At 48.6% G+C, this 19,354-nt stretch overlaps 2 protein-coding genes across 3 annotated transcripts in view; one reads left to right on the top strand and one right to left on the bottom strand.

Moving 5' to 3' along the window:
- armc2 (armadillo repeat containing 2) overlaps positions 1 to 18,050 on the top strand; it is a 42,148-nt gene extending 24,098 nt beyond the window's left edge. The window contains exons 19-21 of one of the 2 annotated variants that reach the window (XM_068343067.1): positions 15,464 to 15,560; positions 15,642 to 15,750; positions 17,915 to 18,050. In XM_068343067.1, the coding sequence (XP_068199168.1) occupies positions 15,464 to 15,560; positions 15,642 to 15,656 (112 nt within the window). In that variant the 3' untranslated portion in view covers positions 15,657 to 15,750; positions 17,915 to 18,050. Of the gene's footprint in view, positions 1 to 1,913; positions 2,077 to 15,463; positions 15,561 to 15,641; positions 15,751 to 17,914 lie in introns of those variants that run through there. The other variant, XM_068343068.1, reaches the window with a different exon arrangement.
- sesn1 (sestrin 1) overlaps positions 1 to 19,354 on the bottom strand; it is a 31,828-nt gene that overhangs the window by 12,275 nt on the left and 199 nt on the right. The window contains exon 2 of the mRNA XM_068343069.1: positions 18,001 to 18,321. Coding sequence (XP_068199170.1) covers positions 18,001 to 18,279 — 279 coding nt within the window. The 5' untranslated portion in view covers positions 18,280 to 18,321. The remainder of the gene's footprint in view (positions 1 to 18,000; positions 18,322 to 19,354) is intronic.

Here is a 19,354-nt window from a genome sequence, read left to right as displayed (position 1 = left end):
ATATTCCGCGATAGAGCTACGAACTATTTATCTTATTATTTACGGTAATTTAAACGTTTCTGAGCCCTCCCCATACTGATATTAAACCACCTTCTATCTGGGCTACCTTTCCCCACACTCTGATAGACTGTTTAAAGCACTTTTGTATCTTAGCTGTTTTCATGCCTCTGTTGCTCAACATAAGAACCTAAAACAAAGATTTTTTAAATTTATTTTGGTCCTTTATTTAAAGAAATTTCCTGAAACGCTCCAGGGTTGCCGGGTTTGTGCCGGTTCTTCACCTTTCCAAACCCTCGGTGGACCTCATAACCCCGGCAGAAGTGTGTGTGTCGCCGCCTCACACCAAACGCAGACATATTTGCTCTGTGGTTAATCAATAACAGCCGAAACGAGCAAACCGACAAAAACCTGTCCGTACAATTCATCTTGCAAATTCAAACATAACGCTAACGTAATTAAGAGATAAGACCCAGCTACTGTCGGGAACGTCGCTATTGTTAACGCTTTTGTGTACTAAAGCTGCAAACACCTGTTGCATGCTGGGAGCTGATGACGGATAAATGAGTCTTATGTAACCCCAAACATGTAAAAATTAACGTTTGTACGCAGACGAGGTCCGGATGTTGATGAATATTAATGTACGTAAAATGCTAATAGCACGGCTAACGCTAGCCTAAACGTTTTTTAATTTAGAATGGACCCATACACGAGTGATGGGGGGGTGGAGGGAGAGGATTACGGAATCAGCATCTCCCACCTTACCACGGATCAGTGAACACCCCACGCCGTCTGGAGTGACATCATCGTCCCTGAGAATCAATAACCAGCCGCTTCCTGCGCAGCAGGAAAATCGATGACTGGACACCGGGTTACCTGAGGAACACGCTACGCCGCGCTGAACACACAAGGCGAGGCCGACGCGCCGCTTTTAAGACGTCAATGTGAACTCCACAGCTGGGGCAACACAACTGAGGGGGTGGGCGGGCGAAGCTAGAGGCGGAGGAGTCGCCATGTGCACAGCTGTTTACGTGGCAACTTGTAAACCATAACCCCCCCCCCCCCCCCCACGCCAGAATACAGCAGCTCTCCCTGGTGCAGGCCGCCGCCCACCAGTGTGACATCACTGTGAGGTCGTACCGGTCCATGAGGCGGAGGATTACGGCTGTAATCAGTGCTAATGAGTGACAAACACGATAGCAGCGCTTGTGTTTCTGATTAAATCAAGATAAACACGAGTCATGAGTCCCAAAGCAAACTCCCAAACGCACACACTGATGTGTTTTTTAAACCGGTGGAGCGAACGCCGACTCAAACCCACTGTCACAGTTCTCACCGAGGGGAGGGGGGGGACTATTTGTGCAGCGTCAGCCCGTTATGGGATTAGAGGCGACCGCAGCGCAGCGTCGACCTGCTGATGGATTCAGCGAATCAGATTCCCATCAGGTTTAAATACAACTGAAGAAATAGAGGAGCATCAACAACCCCCCCCCCCACACACACACACACACTTTATCAGCTGCTGGTCTGACTGCCAGGTTCAGTAAAATATGATCCAATAATGTCTGAGCTCCGGGTTTGAAGGGAATAAAAAAGGATAAGCGGCGCTTTAAAACATTTTGCTGTCATTCGCGGAGGTCCTCGTAAATTCTGTCGGCCATAAACGAGCATCTTGCTTCAACCATGAGATTTAAATCGTAGCTGGATGGATTCCCAACGTTTCTTCAGCCGCTGGTTTCCCTCGATGTACAGTAGAACCTCCAGATAAGAGCTGCTCGACGTACGAGTTATTAGAGATACGAGTCAAGCATCAGGACAGCACCACTAGCTGGTGGATGGATACATCAGTGAGACCGCATCTCATTCTTTGCCATGTTTTGGCGGATGGATACAACATCAGTGAGACCGCCTCTAAGGCGACGGGACTGGACGAGGATGACGAGGAACTGAACTCGATGCTTCATCACCTACATGTGTGAGAGGCAACGAGACAAAAATATCCAGCGACGCCAACGCTGGAATCGAATCTCACAGCCAGGGAGGAACGTGTGGAGAAACGCGCCTCCCGAGGCGGCGGAGGTAAATGTGTGTTAGCGTAGTGTGGGTGTATTTTTGGTTTTCATTATCACATACAGAACGCACCGACGGGGAAACGTGTGGTTCATCAGAACAGACCTCTTCTGCAAACAAACGTGAACGTCAAGCTAACGCCACAAACTGGTCATCAGGGCGACATGTCTGTCCAATCAGACAGGACCTGTATTCACAGGTTTGTCCAAAATACTGCAATTAAAGTCTGAATACTCAGTTTGTTTGATAAATCTGGTAGCCTGAAGTAAGAAGTACACAAATGCTTTCTCCATTTTAACCAGTCGGTCGGTATACTAGGCTAAGCTAACTTGTCTCAAGAACTTTTTGTGAAGCTAAAGTCAAGTGCCTAGCTTCCTTTCCTTAGCAAGGCTAAGCTAACTTTTCTTGAGGGTACGACCTGCTGTTTTCCTCTCTTTTCCTGTCAGTTCCTGAACGTAACTCGTGTTTGTTTCGTCAACGAACGTGACAACAAATGACAATGGTCTAATTTCATTATTACCTTAATTTCAGTAACTTAACTTAATTTCATTAAGTTCAGACTGATATAAGAAAACGACTAAAAAAACATTTCATACAAGTAGAGCTAACATAAAATAAACAACGAACACTAAAACCACACAATCTTTGATCCTGAAACAACCGTCTGCAGAGGAAATCGACTCTCGATGCGCCGGAGCTAAGATTTATTAATGACCCCCTTCTAACCCGCCTGGAAGTCATCTGGCGGCACTCGGGGGAGCGTCCTGCCCGGCGAGGGTGCGTTCTTTATGGGACTCCCACAGGAAACCTCCACACAATGCAGATCAAGAGCGACTTCAGCGCTCGCGCATAAAAGGAAAGCACACAATCCGTCTCGCGCACGGCCGACAGGGCGATCTGACGCACAAACACGGTCTGGAGCAGACAATGGGCGGGGGGACGCTGCCGTGAGGGACCGCTGTTGTCCAGTCACTGGGCAACTGGGGCAGCAGATGGTCGTCTTCCCTTCCACTAACACCAGGAGGGGGGGAGGAAGGGATGAGGGGTGAGGCTCAGCACACCTTTCACCCACTACATGGGAATGACTCAGCCAGAACCCGTGAGGTAAATGAGCTGAACGCTCATTTTTCTGCAAGTTTGCACGGAGTTGTGGCACAGAAATGGAAAGTTTGGGACAGGGTTTGGCCCGACGGAGGTCACGACTTTCACCCGCGGGTGAATGCAGGCACAAAAAAACCAAACAGCAGAAGAAGAAGAGAGCTAGCTTTAGCGAACAAAAGTGAGGGAAAGGTCAACTCTGGCATGAAGAAGAAAATAAAACAGAAGATAGTTTCACATCCTGTTGACCAGTCGCTGCTTCTCAGCAGGAAAGTTTTGATTGGAGCGAAAGCCCGTCTTCACTAGAGAGGAGGAGGAGCTAAATGTTGTAGATTTAGATAATGGAGGGGAAAACAACCCCCCCAAAACCTCTATTTGCCATCGGGCGGTGCATTACGGGTGGTGAAAACCCAAAACAAGACTCGCCTTACGTAAATACAGGACCGTGTGGCGGGGGTGGTGGTGGCGGCGGTGGATGCGGCAAACCTGGGAGAGATGTGCGAGCTATTTGTGTGCGGAGTGTAGAATGCAGAGAAATAACACGGCATGAATGAAGCCTCTGTGTGCGGCGCTCCAGAAAACATGTTTGCTAGAGGGAGTTACATCACAGCGGAGGTATGAGAGCGAGGAAGACGAGGAGGAGGAGGGCAGACGAAGGCAGAACCAGAAGAAGTGAGAGCAGAGAAAGGTGGGCCAAAGTGGGTCAGGAACAGGAAGTACTTCAGATAAATGTTTAGACGGATGCGTTGGACGTTTAACCGCGAGCCGCTCGATCGTGAACGACCGACTTTGGCGAAATCTTTGTTTGTGACGATTCCAACAGATTCTGAACCTGAACGAGACTCTAGTCCAGTGGTTCGTAACTTGGGTTCGATCGAACCCTAGGGGTTCGGTGAGTCGGTCTCAGGGGTTCTGCGGAGACAGACCCCTGTATTGTCTTGCCTCCACCAAGGTTAAGAACCACTGCTCTAGACAGTACTAGTTCTGATGGATGCAACCAATGGTGTCCCACGAGGGTCCGTCTCAGATCCTCTCCTGTTTGACCTGTGTTAACCCCTCCCTGAGACCAAATGGTGTAAAAATGAGTTTCCCACCATACCAACAAAAATTCAGACACATGTATGTTTTTACTCACATCCTGCCGCTACAACTTAATCTCGGATTACGTCGTCAATCGGTTCCAGGAGGGGCGACGAAAGTCGAGAAAAGAGTTGAAGTAACTAGTTGTGAATGCATTTCTAATAATATTTGGTTAACACCCATCTATTTTAAGATGACTAAAGAATTAAATGTAAATTTTTTTTAATATAGAAAAAAAGTCATTGTTTTCTCTTCAGCTACTTCTTCTGCATCGCGGGTCACGGGGGTTGCTACAGGCTAATAATACATGTTTTTATTCTTAATTACTGGACAGTAACATGACATTATGTACTTTTAAATGTTTAATAGAGATTTTAAGATTCCGATATTTGTGGCAGACACACGTACATTTCCGAGTATTTTTTTTTACATCAACGTATAATCGAGAACGACGCAACTCCAACCGACTGGATCAGACTACTCATTTCGGGAGCAGCTAGACTTTGTTGTGAATCGTTGAAATGAATTTGCTTCTCATCAGGAGGGAGTATTCCTGAATAGTTTTACTGCAGTAATTACTCTTTAAACTCCACGTCTCTAATATCGCTGCTCATTTAATTACAAAACTTACTTCTGACGCGTTTGTCGACCATAAAAACAAACTAGACAACATTTTATTGCTGCGATCCAAAGCGTCTCTACCCCCGGGGGGGGGGCGGGGCCGTTTTTCCAAGAACCTGGGATTTCTGGGAATTATCTGATTCCATAATCGAAAACAAAACAACATCAGGTGCCGTTTTTTTCCTGTTCGGAACTGGGACACTCTGTCCACAGCGCCACCCCCCCTCCCCATTTGAATGACGTCTTCAGATTAACGGGGTTAACCTATATAGTCCACCCCCCCCGAGAAGCAACAGATGCTGCGGCTCAGAGTCCAGCCGATTCATCAGGGGTTCTGAGCTGAGCCCCCCCCCCCCCCCCAAAGAACCGACATGCATTCTGACCCCCCCCCAGCCTGAGAAGGGTGCAAGTAAACATGGAAAACAGGGCCCCCTCTGTGGCCCCCCCTGCTACAGTAGACCCTCAAGTCTGGGCTGGGGAGAAAGGGGGGGCACTTCCATATTGCCCTCCCCCCCCCACCTTCTCAGCTTTCTGCTCAATTTCAAGGCTGTTTGCACCTTTTTTAAAAATTTGTCATATCTGCGGTTTGGCAGCACAATCTTCACTTTTCTTTATCGAGCCCCCCCACCCCCCGCAACCACCCCCCCCTCCCCTGAGAATGCTCCCAACCCCCAGCTGATTGGACAGCATGGAAATAACTGAGGACAACAAGCAGATACGTCTTTCCACGCCGGTCTGAGCGCTGAAAAACTTCTCGTCCAGTGACAGGCTTTCTTTCTGTGGGGGGGGGCTGTGGTGTGTGTGTGTGTGGGTGTGTGTGGGGGGGGTATTTGGTGGTTAATGGTCTATGTAGGAAGAAATGTTTTCACTCTGAAGTTGTGGTTGTGCAACTTTTTGTTTTGTTTGACAGAAAGCGAGGGTGGGGGGGGGGCAGCGGGCGAGAAACGCCGGGACGACGTGAGACGTTTGATCAGCGGCGGTGATGCAATCAGTTATTTAGGGAGGAATCTGGGGGGGGTGATTTATAGATGATTTAATCAACTGGTTATCAGCTGTTTGCAAATACCAGTTCAAAGGAGACCAGTGTTGGCGGATGGATACGACATCAGTGAGACCGGATCTCGTTCTTTACCACGTGTTGGCGGATGGATACGACACCAGTGAGACCGGATCTCGTTCTTTACCACGTGTTGGCGGATGGATACGACACCAGTGAGACCGGATCTCGTTCTTTACCACGTGTTGGCGGATGGATAAAACACCAGTGAGACCAGATCTCATTCTTTACCACGTGTTGGCGGATGGATACGACACCAGTGAGACCGGATCTCTTTCTCGTTGGTGGAGTACAGACGTAGCTCGTGAGTTCTCGTGTGACTTTTGCGTTTCTTTTCATTCTTTACGTAACTTATATATAATTAATTATACACAGGTGAAGTCTGCGTGTCTATTGGTTGATAAAAAATTATTTTTTTGTAATTTAGGCGGTTTGGTGGCTTTTTTTTCAAGACTGAACAGATTGAAGTGATTTTTGTTGTTTTCCTGTTTCTCCTCTGTGAGTCCAGTGAACTCCACATTCACCGACTATCTCTCTGATTGTGTTCATAACACCAGGAGTGTGTTGAAGTGTTTCTCTTAAGAGGGTCTCGACCGTGTTGGTGTTGGTGGGGGGGTGGGGGACAGGTCCAGCCATCAGATAGACGGTTACCAGGGCGGCGGCGTACACAGACACAAACAGCCTCCCGGCCTGAGGCGAGTGTTGAGATGCGCCGACACTGACCAGAACTTTGACTTGTGTGTCTATATTTTACACATCAGCGTCGGATATTTAACACACACACACACACACACACACACCCGCCTGCAGACGCTCATCACGAGTCGGATGTTTTATCCTGGGAGGGGGCAGGAGCGGCTAGAAGTTGCAGCGTCAGTGTTGTCGCGCTAAATTGCGACGTTTTGCAGGAGCAGCAGTTTTTTAAACGCCTGCTGGTTCGTGTCGCGTCGTCGTTTCAGGAACACAAACTGTCACACACATGCAAAAGTGCACGCCTTGGTTTTCATGGGTCGCCACGGCAACGCGGGACACGGCCACCCAGGTGGGAACGAAGCCGCCGTGTGACCTGGTAGTGACATCACCCTGTGGGAAAGTTTCAGCTTGTTCTTCTAATCTGTGACCTCAGGAGGCGTCGGCCATGTTTGTCCGAAAGGGGCAAAGGTCACATGACAATCCCGGCTGAGAAGCTCCGCCTTCCATGAATGCAACCTCAGAGAAAACAGAGCTGGGAAGACGCGGAGGAAGCCGGAGCGAGATCGAGGCAGAGCGGGAAGGAAGTGGAACACGCCCCTGGATGAGAACAGGAAGCAGACAGGAAGCGTGAGCCGAAAGGCTGAGCGGGCGATTTGTTTACCGCGCAGCTTATTGGAAAAGGACGCGTGCGGCGCCGCAGCTGTATCCGCCGTTAGCTTTCCGTTTCCAGAAGACGCTCGGTTCTGATTAGCTCAGCAGAAATACCACCTTAAGAACCGTCTCTGTTGATGTGGAGCAGATCCGGGAGTCAAACCGGTGTAAACGGGATGTAAACAGAAACGGAATTAGGATTCTGGCACCTCGCCGCTCCTTTGATTAGCATTTGTGTTTATTTATGTTTAGCCGTAGCGTGGCTAAGCTAATTGAGCAGCTCCAGGTCTGTTTGGAGTGTTTGGTGTCAGTCTGCTTTCAGCAACACTTTCTGATGACTCGTCATTTATTCTGCTGACACGTGTTTATATCGGATAAACTTTCCGCTTTGGCGAAACATTTTGAGCGTCAAATAAAGACGGGCTCCGCCTCCAGGCAGCTGCTTCTCACCGGCGTGCTAATGGTCCCGTTACCATGGCGGCGCCTCGCCGTCCTCTGACCGCATCAGAACATCGAGTCCTCTCGGGTCAACGTGTGACCCGTGTGTTACTTCACGGCGTCGCCATCGAGCTAACGATGACTAAACGTGTGTCTCATTACTTCTGGACACTTTCACACCCCCGTGTCGGCGGACGCTTCTGCCTGATGGACGCTGTGTGAACGACGCTGCGCTTACGTAACGCTTCAGGTCGCGTCGTGACCTCATCGCTCAAGATTTATTCCGTGTTTTATCACGCAAAAGTAACGTGTGATATTTGTCACGGGAAGAACACGTCTTCATCGGCGGCCGTTTTTACACGGACAGCCTTTGTAGCGCCTCCAGGCTAAGTGCAAACATCACGGAGCCGAATCTGTCTTGTTCAAGGTTGTAGAAGATAAGGTCGACGTAACGTACGGCAACAGATAGTCATCGTTCTGCTGTAGTTTGCATGCCAGGCCACTAGGTGGCGACGCCACAAGTCAAAATTCAATGACACACAGTAAAAATTGCAGGAACTCTTCCGGAGTGCCGTTAAAAACCTCAACAGGCTGTCGTTGTTTGTGTTCTTTGCTTGTTTTCCTCCTCGTACACCTATGACGCTAAAAACACGATAGCCGCTGAGGAATTTGATGACATCATCAGACGGCGACGGCGGGAGGAAAACGCCTCGTGGTGCAACGAGCGTCCGACGCCAAAAAAGATGACGGCCTTTAATAAAAACAACACGCACGTGTGTGCGTGAGTGACAACGTGCGCGACCGCTAATGTCTCTGTGATGCCATTGGCTGGCGAGCTGCCAGATAGGCCACGCCCCCTCCATCCATCGTCCAGTCAGCATTGCGTGTTTGTCCCGCCTCACTCATCTCCTCAGCTCTTCCTCTCCCCCTCGGATTATCTCTTCCTCACTGGGCCAACCCCCCCCATAAGGAAACAACCCAGTTCCCACCCCCTGCAGCCCCCCACCCCAGGGCGGGGCTCTTAGTTTCCTCCCGTTTCCTTTGTGTTCTTTGGCCGTTCCCACTCTGGTATCACTATTCTTCAACTTGTGTGTGTGTGTGTGTGTGTAAACGTAAACATACAAATAAACCGTTGGGGGCGTCGCAGCAAAGCCTCATGGTACACAAATACCCCCGCCCCCTCCCTCCTCCTCCTCGGTCTCACCCCAGGGGTTGCGTAACGTTGGGGCGGTAGAGGTCACATAACTCTCAGCAGGTCGTTGACCCCGGGAGCACAGCTGATACAGTCTGCGGTCTCCAACGGCGACATCGCCATGGCAACAACTTGATGCTTTACATGAAACCGTGTGTTAAACGTATCGCCCCCCCCGACGGCGTGGCGTTTGTTTGCAACCATCAGCCACTGAAGGACTCCCTTTCCTGCCCCCCCCCCCGCCCCCCCCACCAGGTTGTTGGTTGTTGGCTGGTGACCGACTCGACCCCCCCCCCCCCCACTCTGAGCCTCCAGCAGCTTTGCCACCTCAGCATTTTGGGCTGTTTGGACAGGAAACCCCGCCGCTAGCTGTCTGCGTCAACACGCCTTCCTTAGCAGCTAGCGGCGAGCGCTAACGCTTGATAACGGAACCCAAACGACAAAGAGGCGGAGCAACGTGTGAGTGATGAAGAGATGGTTTGTGTTTTACTCTTAAGTTTTAGTAATGGACTGAATTTATTTATTTTAATTGTCCTTTAACTTCAATAATTCATTCTGTTTTCCTCGCTCTGACCCCCCAGCGGTGACTGAGCAGTGAATTAAGAGCATAATTCTGGGTTACAGTCGTTCATCTCACGCAGCTGTCGAAACCTCGGCCCCCGCGTCGGTCTCGACAAACTTTTCAGCATCAATCCTCCTCTTTAAATCGACGCACCTTCATCGAATCCTGTCGTTCATTCGCGTCGTCGTCGTCCGACTGCTTGGGTGCGCGGTGCCACCAGGAGGCGGGTGGAAGTTGTGGTGGGCGGGATTCTGTTAACACGCACCGATGCGTCCCGTGTTGCACGCGCTCCTATCGCCGCCGATTTGAATAGCTTTTTTTTCCATTGCAGTTGCACATTGACAGACGGTTCCTGAATAGCTCACCCATTAGCGCACATGCTAACGCGTGTCGGCTCACACACACACACACTCATGAATGTGTTCGTTCGTCTGCAGGTTTGACGTCCGAAAGTTTATCGGGTCGGTTTTTTCTGGATGTTTCAAAATTTAGAAGCCCCTCGGAGAGAAATTAGCATTGAGTCTGGAGGCTAAGCTAATTCACTTAGCTTCATTAATTAGCCACCAGCCCAACATGCACGTGCTAGCTGATATTCACCTCTAATTGGGCTAAACGACACACTGTTAGCTCAGAATCAGCTAGCCGACGTTAAATTGCGATTAACTTTGTCGCTAAAGATCTTAATTTGATTAGCTTAGCGTTAAAGACTGAACACAGGCTAAGCAATGAGCCTCACAGTTTCAAAGGTGGAATGGATCCATGTGCTACAAGCAGTTAGCGGCTAACCCAAACATGCTACGCTAGCGTAAGTCGCTTCCAGGTTATTTGATCATTGAAATCACTGCTTGATGCTAAACGAAAAGTCGCTCCAGCTGCACGCCGCGTTTGGTTAGCTTAGCGCTGAAGGGCTATGTGACATCACACGCTGACAGCTAAATGGCACGCGGCCAATCCCAGAACGTTATCACAACTGGAAGAGATTCTGACTCGCAAAACAAACACGAACGGCGTCTGACGGGCGAAGCACGCGTGTCATTCATCACACAGGACGCACTGCACGTAAAGAATGCGTGTTAGCGCCCGAGCTAAAGCTGTTTCTAATTGCAGCAGGTCGAGGAGGGGTTCTCATTTTCCAGGTGCATTCTGGGGAGGTCAAAGGTCAGATGCTGTGTCAACAGCTGAGCCCCAGAGATTTAGTAATTTTAGGGAGATGCCAGAGCCGTCGAGACGTTGATACGAGCGGGAAAACAAACACCGAGACCATTTGGGTTGGAACTCAACCCTTAAATGAACATTATTGATTTAACATTGATTTTGTTTATTAGTTTTTTACCCACAATTCTCACATTTATTCTCTAAATCTTTTCTGTTCACATCACAAAACGAGCTTTTGAATGATCTGCAGCCGTCTTGGCACGTTTGAACGGAGCTTTAGGTAGCATGTTACATGCTACATGTACCATGTTACATGCTACATGTAGCTCAACGGGGGGGGGGTCATGCGTGTTCCTCATGACACACAACACACGCCTGAGTCGTCTGCTTCTTCTTGTGTAGCGAAAGGGTTTGGGTTACGGACACGCCTCCGAGCATCATGTGACAAAAACAAGGGGGGTGGGGGTCTGGACTTAAAGACGATGTGATATAACACCTGCCACGCCCCCCCCCATCCTTATGTCATTATGTCACGCTTGCTTGTCTTCATACGCCGCCTCCTCCATTGACTTTCTGCACAAACAAGGAGTCAAAAAGAAGGAGGCTCTGACGCCTGATTGGCCGGGAGCCGCTAACGGTTTAGCACATGCTAACGATTTGAGGGGATTAGCATATGGAATGTTTGCTTCCACCAGCACCACTATGAAACCTGTTAGCGCTAATGCAGTTATATAATAAGAATGATTTCATCTGGATGTTGATTGAACTCCAGTTTAGGATGAAAAAGAAACACCAGAGTTAAACCGTTTTAACTTTAACCGGAGTTAAAGTTAAAACGGTTTAACTCTGTGTTAAAAGAAATAATTAAAATAAATAAAGAAGGAAATTATACGATAATAATAATAATCGATCCCATCATGTCCCAGCGAAGCGTCGCAATTCCATGACATCAGCCCTCAAACAAAAAATAAAATTGTAGAGATAGAAAGGAGCGTTTATCTGACCAGTAGCTCCGCCCACTCCAGGAAGTAATTACCTGTGATTTATTAACGGTGGAAAAACACGATTATATGTGTTAACTGGGGTAAAACAAACACCGCTGACCAGACTGACCCCACAGGTCTGGATCTGAACCCAGAACCACCTCCATTAAGAGTCATAAACCCCCCCCACCCCCCACCCCCCCACATCCACAACCTCAGGGGTAGAATGTGGGGCATTAAGCTGCGTCTTTCTTTTTTTTTTACTGCCAGACTTGAACTGGTTTTAACGCAGGAAACAAACGCTGCCTTTAGAAAGAGGGAAGCAAACAAACATACAGTTTCCTAGAAGTCGCTGAACCAGCTCTGGTTGGCTGCCTGCCAGCAGGGCCCCGCCCCCTTCCACATCTCCATTCTGTTTTTTGCACAATCAACATCCACTAAACACCCCCAACCAAAAAAAATATTCTAGCTGCATACAAACAGCTTCTAGAGGTGTGTCCCCTCTCAGCCAATCACTGCCTCCTCCTGCTGGGGCTGTGAGCCAATGGGAGCGGCCGCTGGGAGCAGCAGCCTCTCCTTCTGCTAACGGCAGTTGTTGTTTTGCTGCTCTGAGTGTGTTTTTCTTCACGCTGATGGATGGAGGGGAGAAAGATGAGGTCAGGGCGGCCTTTAGAACGCTTTGAGTGTTCGCCAGTAATTAGCTGGGGGGGTGGGGTAGGTAGGGGGGGCAGAAGGGGGTGTAATCCCAAATTCACTTGCTGTTTATCTGTATCTATCACCCTCCCTCTCCCTCCTGTGAACACAGAGCAGACTTTGTTTCTCGCGTGTAAACATCATTCACACGCACACACACACACACACACACACACACACACACACACACACACAGGTGATGGAAGAGCTCCAGTCTGTCCAGTGCAAACAGGACACCTTTCAAACCGGTCCAGACGGGTTCCTCCCGTCCCGCTGACAACAGCGCAAAAAAACAAAACAAACGTGTTGATAATCAATACATGATCAATTTACAACAATCAATAGACAGGAAGAGAGTCTGGAAATGTTTCTGACTCCTTCCGTTTTTTTTATTTCACAACAGACGGTTTTTGGATTTTGCAACGGACGACCGTTAACGTACCCAGACGGATGACCATGCTGTCGTCACGGCAACCTCGTCAGGAAGTTGCTAACAGTTAGCAGCTACAAACTGTAAGCAGCTGCAAGCAGCAAGTAGGTAACAGTTAGCAGCTAGTCACCATAGAGACGGTTTTTGTCGATTTGTCGACGCGGCGTTTCCCGAATGGGGCTCAGGCTGGGATTTGAACCCACAACCTTCTTCCTGTGAGGAAAAACAGCTCAATATTTGTTGTTTTTTTCTCTTAGAATTTATTTGTTTTTAATTACGTTTAAATCCCTGAGATTAAACGACATCCCATCATCGCCCTGCACTGAGGTCCCCACGAAGCTCCTTCCTGACACCAGACGAGCGACAACACGCCCATCGGACGAGCCAATGGGAGAAGCAGACACGGGTCCTCACGAGGAGATAAGCCCTCGTCTGTTAACGAAGCTGGCATCCCGTCGGTTGCTTAGCGATGCAGAGCTAAAACGAGAGGGTGGTGACTCAATCGGCGTGGCAACCGGCCAGAAACGACCATCAGGATCCAGATGGAGACGCTTCTCTCTCTTCCTGTGGCCAAACAAGCGTTTCCTCTCCCTCGTGTCCCACCGATGTGAGACGCCGTTTTGATCCGTTCCCCGTTCACCTTTCTTCTAAAACAACGGATTTCATTCTTTCCTCCTCATCTGTTCTCATTTTCTTGGAGAATCTGATGAAATCTGGGAAGTTCCTCTCTTTCCTTGAACTTCCCCACAATCACCGCGACACTGCCCCCGACTGTTACGGGCGGTATTGCACCATTTTATTCTCAAGACGACGAGCCCGAATCCGTATAAAATGAACGGATAATACGATAAAGGATCCGTATTCCTGTACGCCCTAAAGCACAAGTGTCAAACTCAAGGCCCGGGGGCCAAATGTGGCCCCCCACATCATTTTATGTGGCCGGCGAGAGCATAAAAGGTCAAAAGTGTCTAAAAATAAACAGGTCAAAAGTGTGTTTTGACCAAAAACTACATTTCCCACAATGCAGTAGTTCATCCCATTCTAACTGACTAAACGTTGTGAACAAAGTTAACGTCCTAACTTGTGTCTGATGTTATTTTTCTTTATTGATTGATAGTTTGATCCTTGATTGATGGAGTTCTGTGGGTTTAATAACCTGACAAATGAAAAGGATTTATGTTAGAACAGAGAAACAAACAAACATGTTTTTTTATGTGTAACTTTAATGTTTGTAACTTGAGTAATGTTTGTAACTTGAATAAGTAAAAAATTCAGCTGTTTAACATTAAGGAGTAGTTACATTTAGTTACATTTATTAGTTACATCTGGCCCTTTGAGGACAGCCGTTATGCTGATGATGTGACTCTCTCTGTAAATGAGTTTGACACCCCCGCCCTAAAGGTAGTAGTGGTTAGCGGGTAATCCAAATTAGCGCGGTGCCGTCTTCACTTCACTGATGTTTAACGAGGACGCCGCTGCAGCGTGGAGATTGAGACGTGCATTTCAAACTGCAAGACTCCAAAAAGGGGAACATCGGTGTTTCCTATTTGACGCGTGAGTCTTTCCTTTCTGGGGTGGGGGCGCCAAACCGACACAGACAGACGGCCGCCGCCGTCACGCCGGTCTCATGGAACATGCAGGAGTCCACCGCAGACGGACACGCGTGTAGACGAGCACCACGGTTTCCCGACGCCTTCGATTCCTCCCGGTATTGATTGTCCGGATTCTGATGCGGGTCTTTGAACGCCTCACGCTGCCCGATTATTAGCGTCTCGTTTCTGGCGCGTTCACACACCGCTCATGATGGGGGAGTGTGTTTTCCTACCCTGACCAAAAACCGTGAAGCCACCATACTCCTGGAGTCACACAGACACACACACACACACACTCGTTCGACCTCCGGCCAAGGGGTCAAAGGTGAACGACTGTGGGAACCAGGAGGTCCCGTAGCGTGAAACTGTCTCCGTCCTGACAAACTGTCCAGTAACACAAACAAGTGCCCCTCCATCAGAGCGGGACAATCACGCCGCGGCGCCCCACGCTGGGCCTGAAACAATACTACACACACTGAAACAACACACACTACACAATGGGACGCGACTCATCGGGTAGGTTCATGTCTCAAAGTGGGGGGGGGGTCTCAGAAAGAGAGGAAACACTCCTGCTTTAAGATCTGAGGTGCATTCAGGTGATGTGGTCAGAATGGGAAAAATCATTTATTTCTCAATACAGGATTGATTTCAGGTCTCGACCTCGACCCCCCCCGCCGCCGCCGCCGTCCCCATGTGTTTAAATGACCCCCCTCCTCAAGCTCAGTTTTTAATAATATCACAGTATTTTTAAGCTCCGCCCACCTGGCGTCCATTTCATCCCGCTTTCTTCACCTGATTTGAAGCCCTTTCTCCTGTTTGTCCGCAAGACAGACTGTCAATAAAGTTTTGAATCACTTGAATGTTGTGACCTCTAATGTTTGAGGCGTGAGGTTCGTGTCCTAATCGGGCCTCAGAACGCCGTCTGGACCGCCGTTCACGCCGTGTGACCCGATACACTCCCCAACCCTGCGCGATCACAGCTATAAATCTCCCCAGACATGTAAACACACACACACACACACACACACACACACACACACACACACACACACACACACACACACTGGATGAACGCCCAGTGACCTGGGTGAAGGGAAAAAAAAAAATCAAGTCATGCTCAAGCTTTACATGTGTGGAAAATTCCCATCCAGCAACTTGAGAGAAGAAAAGGCAGCCAGACACGGGCCCACAGCGCCTCCCGGTGGCGGACGGCGGGACTGCAGTGAGACGGAGGCTGGAGGAGAAACGGTGGGTACCCATCCTCCGACCGGAGACGGGATCTTTGAATTAAAGGGTTAACTCTCCACCTTTCTTCCACGCTCTGCTCAGACAGTGTTCTGGTAACCGTGGCGACCACACGAGACGTGGGAGCGACGACCGTTCACGCCACCTTGGGGGCCAATCGGGGTGTTCGGGGACACTCCCGACAGTAAAATAGGTAAGGGATAGCTCCGCCCACAGCCACAAGATGTTGTTGACGTGTTTTTTTGTTGATGTTTACGTCACTGAGAAACCAACCAATCATAAGAACTAAAGCGTCGACATGGGGGGGGGGGGGTCGTGACGTGAAGCTGGATGTTGGACGCTCTCGGCCCAGCTGGTCGCTTCGCTGTAAATCCACAGCTTTATTTCTCTATCACTTCCTCAAGGGAGGGTTTCGCTGAGTCGTTACTGTGCCAAAGGTCACGGCCTCCCCCTCCCCCAACCCCCCCACCACCACCACAACCCCCCCCCAACCGCGATATGCAATGTGTGTGATCTGGTTCAAGTGGAGGTTTCATGTAATCCAGCAGATCCGCACAGACAACGAGGTGTTATTTACACAGAACTGCAAGCTAGCATGAAGGTTCCACAGTACTGTAAGCTATCATGAAGCTAGCCTGAAGCTAGCATGAAGTTAGCATGAAGCTAGCATGAAGCTCGCACACACAAACTGATCTGGACCGAACCGAACCTTTTTAAAGACACAATCCTAAATATAAAGGCTGAGGTGGCGACGACGCCAGTGCGACGGCAAAAGAAAACGCTGCAAAGGAAAATAAGTCTCAACATGAAGCTAGCAGGAGTTAGCAGCTAGTTAGCAGGAGCTCTGCGTGTATTTCTTAAAGTATTTTTCATATTTTTGAATGAGATGGTAAATGCTGCTGTTTGATCCCGCTGATCACATGACCTCCCCCCCAACGTCGTCGCTAACGGCTAACGTAAAAGAAAACTTTTCCCGTGGAATCGTCTCACATCAGTCGCCGAATTCTAAACGGGTCAAAACAAAAATCTTCAGCGCAGAGAAAACAGATTTTTCTTTATCATCCCGAACAAAAGAGTCTTTGAGAGAATCTGGAATCGTTCCAAAGTGAAGTAAATGTTGACCGGGGGGGCGGGGGGGGGTGTCGTGGACTTCTGCACAATCACTAATTGTGCATCAGGACATTCGCAAAGATGCCAAACTCCCATAATTCCCATGACTCCCCAGTGGGATCTGAAATGGGACGAATGCCCGGCGACCCACTCGGAGCTGCAGCATTAGCATTTAGCTGGACACAATCCGGACGGCTTATGGGAACCCAACCCCTCCCCTCCCTTTACTTACAGCCACGACCCCGTGACCTTTGACCCCCCCCCCCCCCAGGACTCAGCGATGCCGAGGCAGCAAAACCCAGAAAACTCAGGCTGCATGTGACGCTCGCGCCCGTCTGCAGGTGTCCCCACCTGAAAACCTGAAGCTATGATAGCTTCAGTTTAGCTTAGCTTAGCTTATCGCACCTTATTTTAGTTTAGCTTAGCTTCATGCACAGACTGGACAGCTGATGAAAACCACTTCAACACGGAGACAAACAATAAGTCTTTCCGTGGTGTCTGTCAGTCACACGTGTGACAGTTTTTAAAAACATTTTCCAAAGCAAAATAAATAAAATGTTTAAAATCTGAAGGCGGGCACTCGTAACCATGGAAACGCTAAAAAAAGATCGGAAGTTATGAGTGAAAAGTTTCAAGAAAGATCCTTCAAGACTTATGGAATGATTCGTAAACCCTTTACAGTCGGTCACATGATGAGTCAAAGCGTTGCTACGGAAACGAGGGCGTGTCTCTCTACTTAAAATGATTTCTGGACTAAAGTCACGGCTCATAAAACGTTAAAGAGATGGAGTCAGGCCAAATGTTCCGCGAGCCGGGGGCATTAGAGACGTTATTGACACCGAGCAGGAGGTCTTCCTCCTCTGGGGGGGGGTGGGGTGGGGAGTTAGGTGGGTGGGGGGTCACGAGGAAGAAGACGGTCTGCTCTCCAAGATTTTGTTTTTAATCAGTGGATCTGCTGGAATTAGAGTTCTGTCTGAGCCGAAAGCCTCCTCTCCTCGTCTCCTCCTCTCGCCTCCTCTCCTCGTCTCGTCTCCTCTCCTCCTCTCCTCGTCTCCTCCTCTCGCCTCCTCTCCTCGTCTCCTCCTCTTGCCTCCCCTCCTCGTCTCCTCTCCTCTCCTCCTCTCCTCGTCTCCTCCTCTCGCCTCCTTTCCTCCTCTAGAACTTCATTTCGATGACGCGCCTTGATGACATCATCAGAGGCGTGTTTCCATTCAACAACCTAACCCCTCTCATCTGAACTCTTTCAGCCTCGACCGCCACGTTTGCTCCGACGACAAGAAAATCAGACACGCTCACCAGACTCCCATCATGCACTGAGGGGGGCGTCTCCTACCTGGACGGCCTGCAGGAGGTGGCCGCTTCGCTCCCTCACGTCTTCGAAGGGGCAGCGTTTGGACAGCATGAGGAGGTGGGCCAGCACACCGTTCAGGTCGCGGTTGGGCGGGGCTACGGCGGCACAGGGGGACGCCGCCCCCGATGGGAGGGGTTTGATGGCCTCCACCTTCTTCATCACCAGCTGCTGGATGTTCTCCATGGCTTCGGCTCGGGACACGGCGTCCTGGCTTCCCAGCCCGACCCACCGGCCCATAGACTCCTGCTCCCGCTCATCCATGACTCGCCGTAGGGACTCGTGTCTGCGCTGCTTCACCACGGGCTGCACGACAACCGCACCACAGGTTCACGTCACACCGTCGTCATAGAAACGTCACCGCCGTTATCTGATGTTAAAAAAACGTCTGCGCATAAATGTTGAAAAACCGGTTTGGTGTCTTTCAGATTTGATATTTTATTCTGATTATCAGGAAATATGGAAGGAAATGCCAGCGCTAGAATTTACTCAAATAGTTGAACAATAAGGAAAAATATTCCATTAATATGTGGATTTTTTTATTGTTTAAAAAAGCACATTATGATTGAATAAAACCCCAGTTCATTTTAAAATATAATTGATCATTCCATAAAATTTTTCTGATATTTCCAAGAGTAGTTTATTGTTTATTAAATATTTTTATTTGAGTTTAATTTTCATGGGATTTTTATATTGGTTTTACAGAATTTAAAGTAATACTAAATAAATATATTAAATGTAAATATTTATATTCAAATATATTAAATATTTGTATTAAATATTTATATTTAATGTGGTGAATCTAGATTTTTTGTCATAAATACATAATTTCTGATTTCTTTTCCATCAAGATTGATGCATTATTACACTAAAAAAATACTTGTGCCAGAATTTATATTCTTGAAATATTAGGCAATTTAAATATCAGGCAAATCGAGATGGGATGCAAATAAATAGTGGTTTAAAAATAAAATATTCCTCCAAATGTGTTATGTAAGCAATAAATGTTTATGTGTCAAAATAAGGAATTAATTCTTAACCTATAATTGGTATCAAAAATCCAGAATTAGGTCACAACACAGGGAATTAAACCTAAATCGCGTTGAAAACTGCTTATTTGTTTATTTACTTGTTTGTTTGGCTGTTGTTTTTGATCAACATAACCTGTTTTAGCTGCAGACGGCCCGTTGCCCGGTAACTAACGTGTTATTGCTGTTTATTGCTTTTGCAGATGCGTTGACCGCCGCTGACCTTTGGGGACTCGAACGTGGAACAGTTTCAAGTGGACGCGGACGCAACTTGTCCATTCAAATCGTCCCTGCCTTCCTTTCGTGACGAC

The sequence above is a fragment of the Antennarius striatus genome, chromosome 19 (genome assembly GCF_040054535.1).
Source record: "Antennarius striatus isolate MH-2024 chromosome 19, ASM4005453v1, whole genome shotgun sequence".
NCBI lineage: Eukaryota > Metazoa > Chordata > Actinopteri > Lophiiformes > Antennariidae > Antennarius > Antennarius striatus.
Note: the sequence above shows the minus strand (reverse complement) of the source record. Positions and strands in the feature narration are given on the sequence as shown.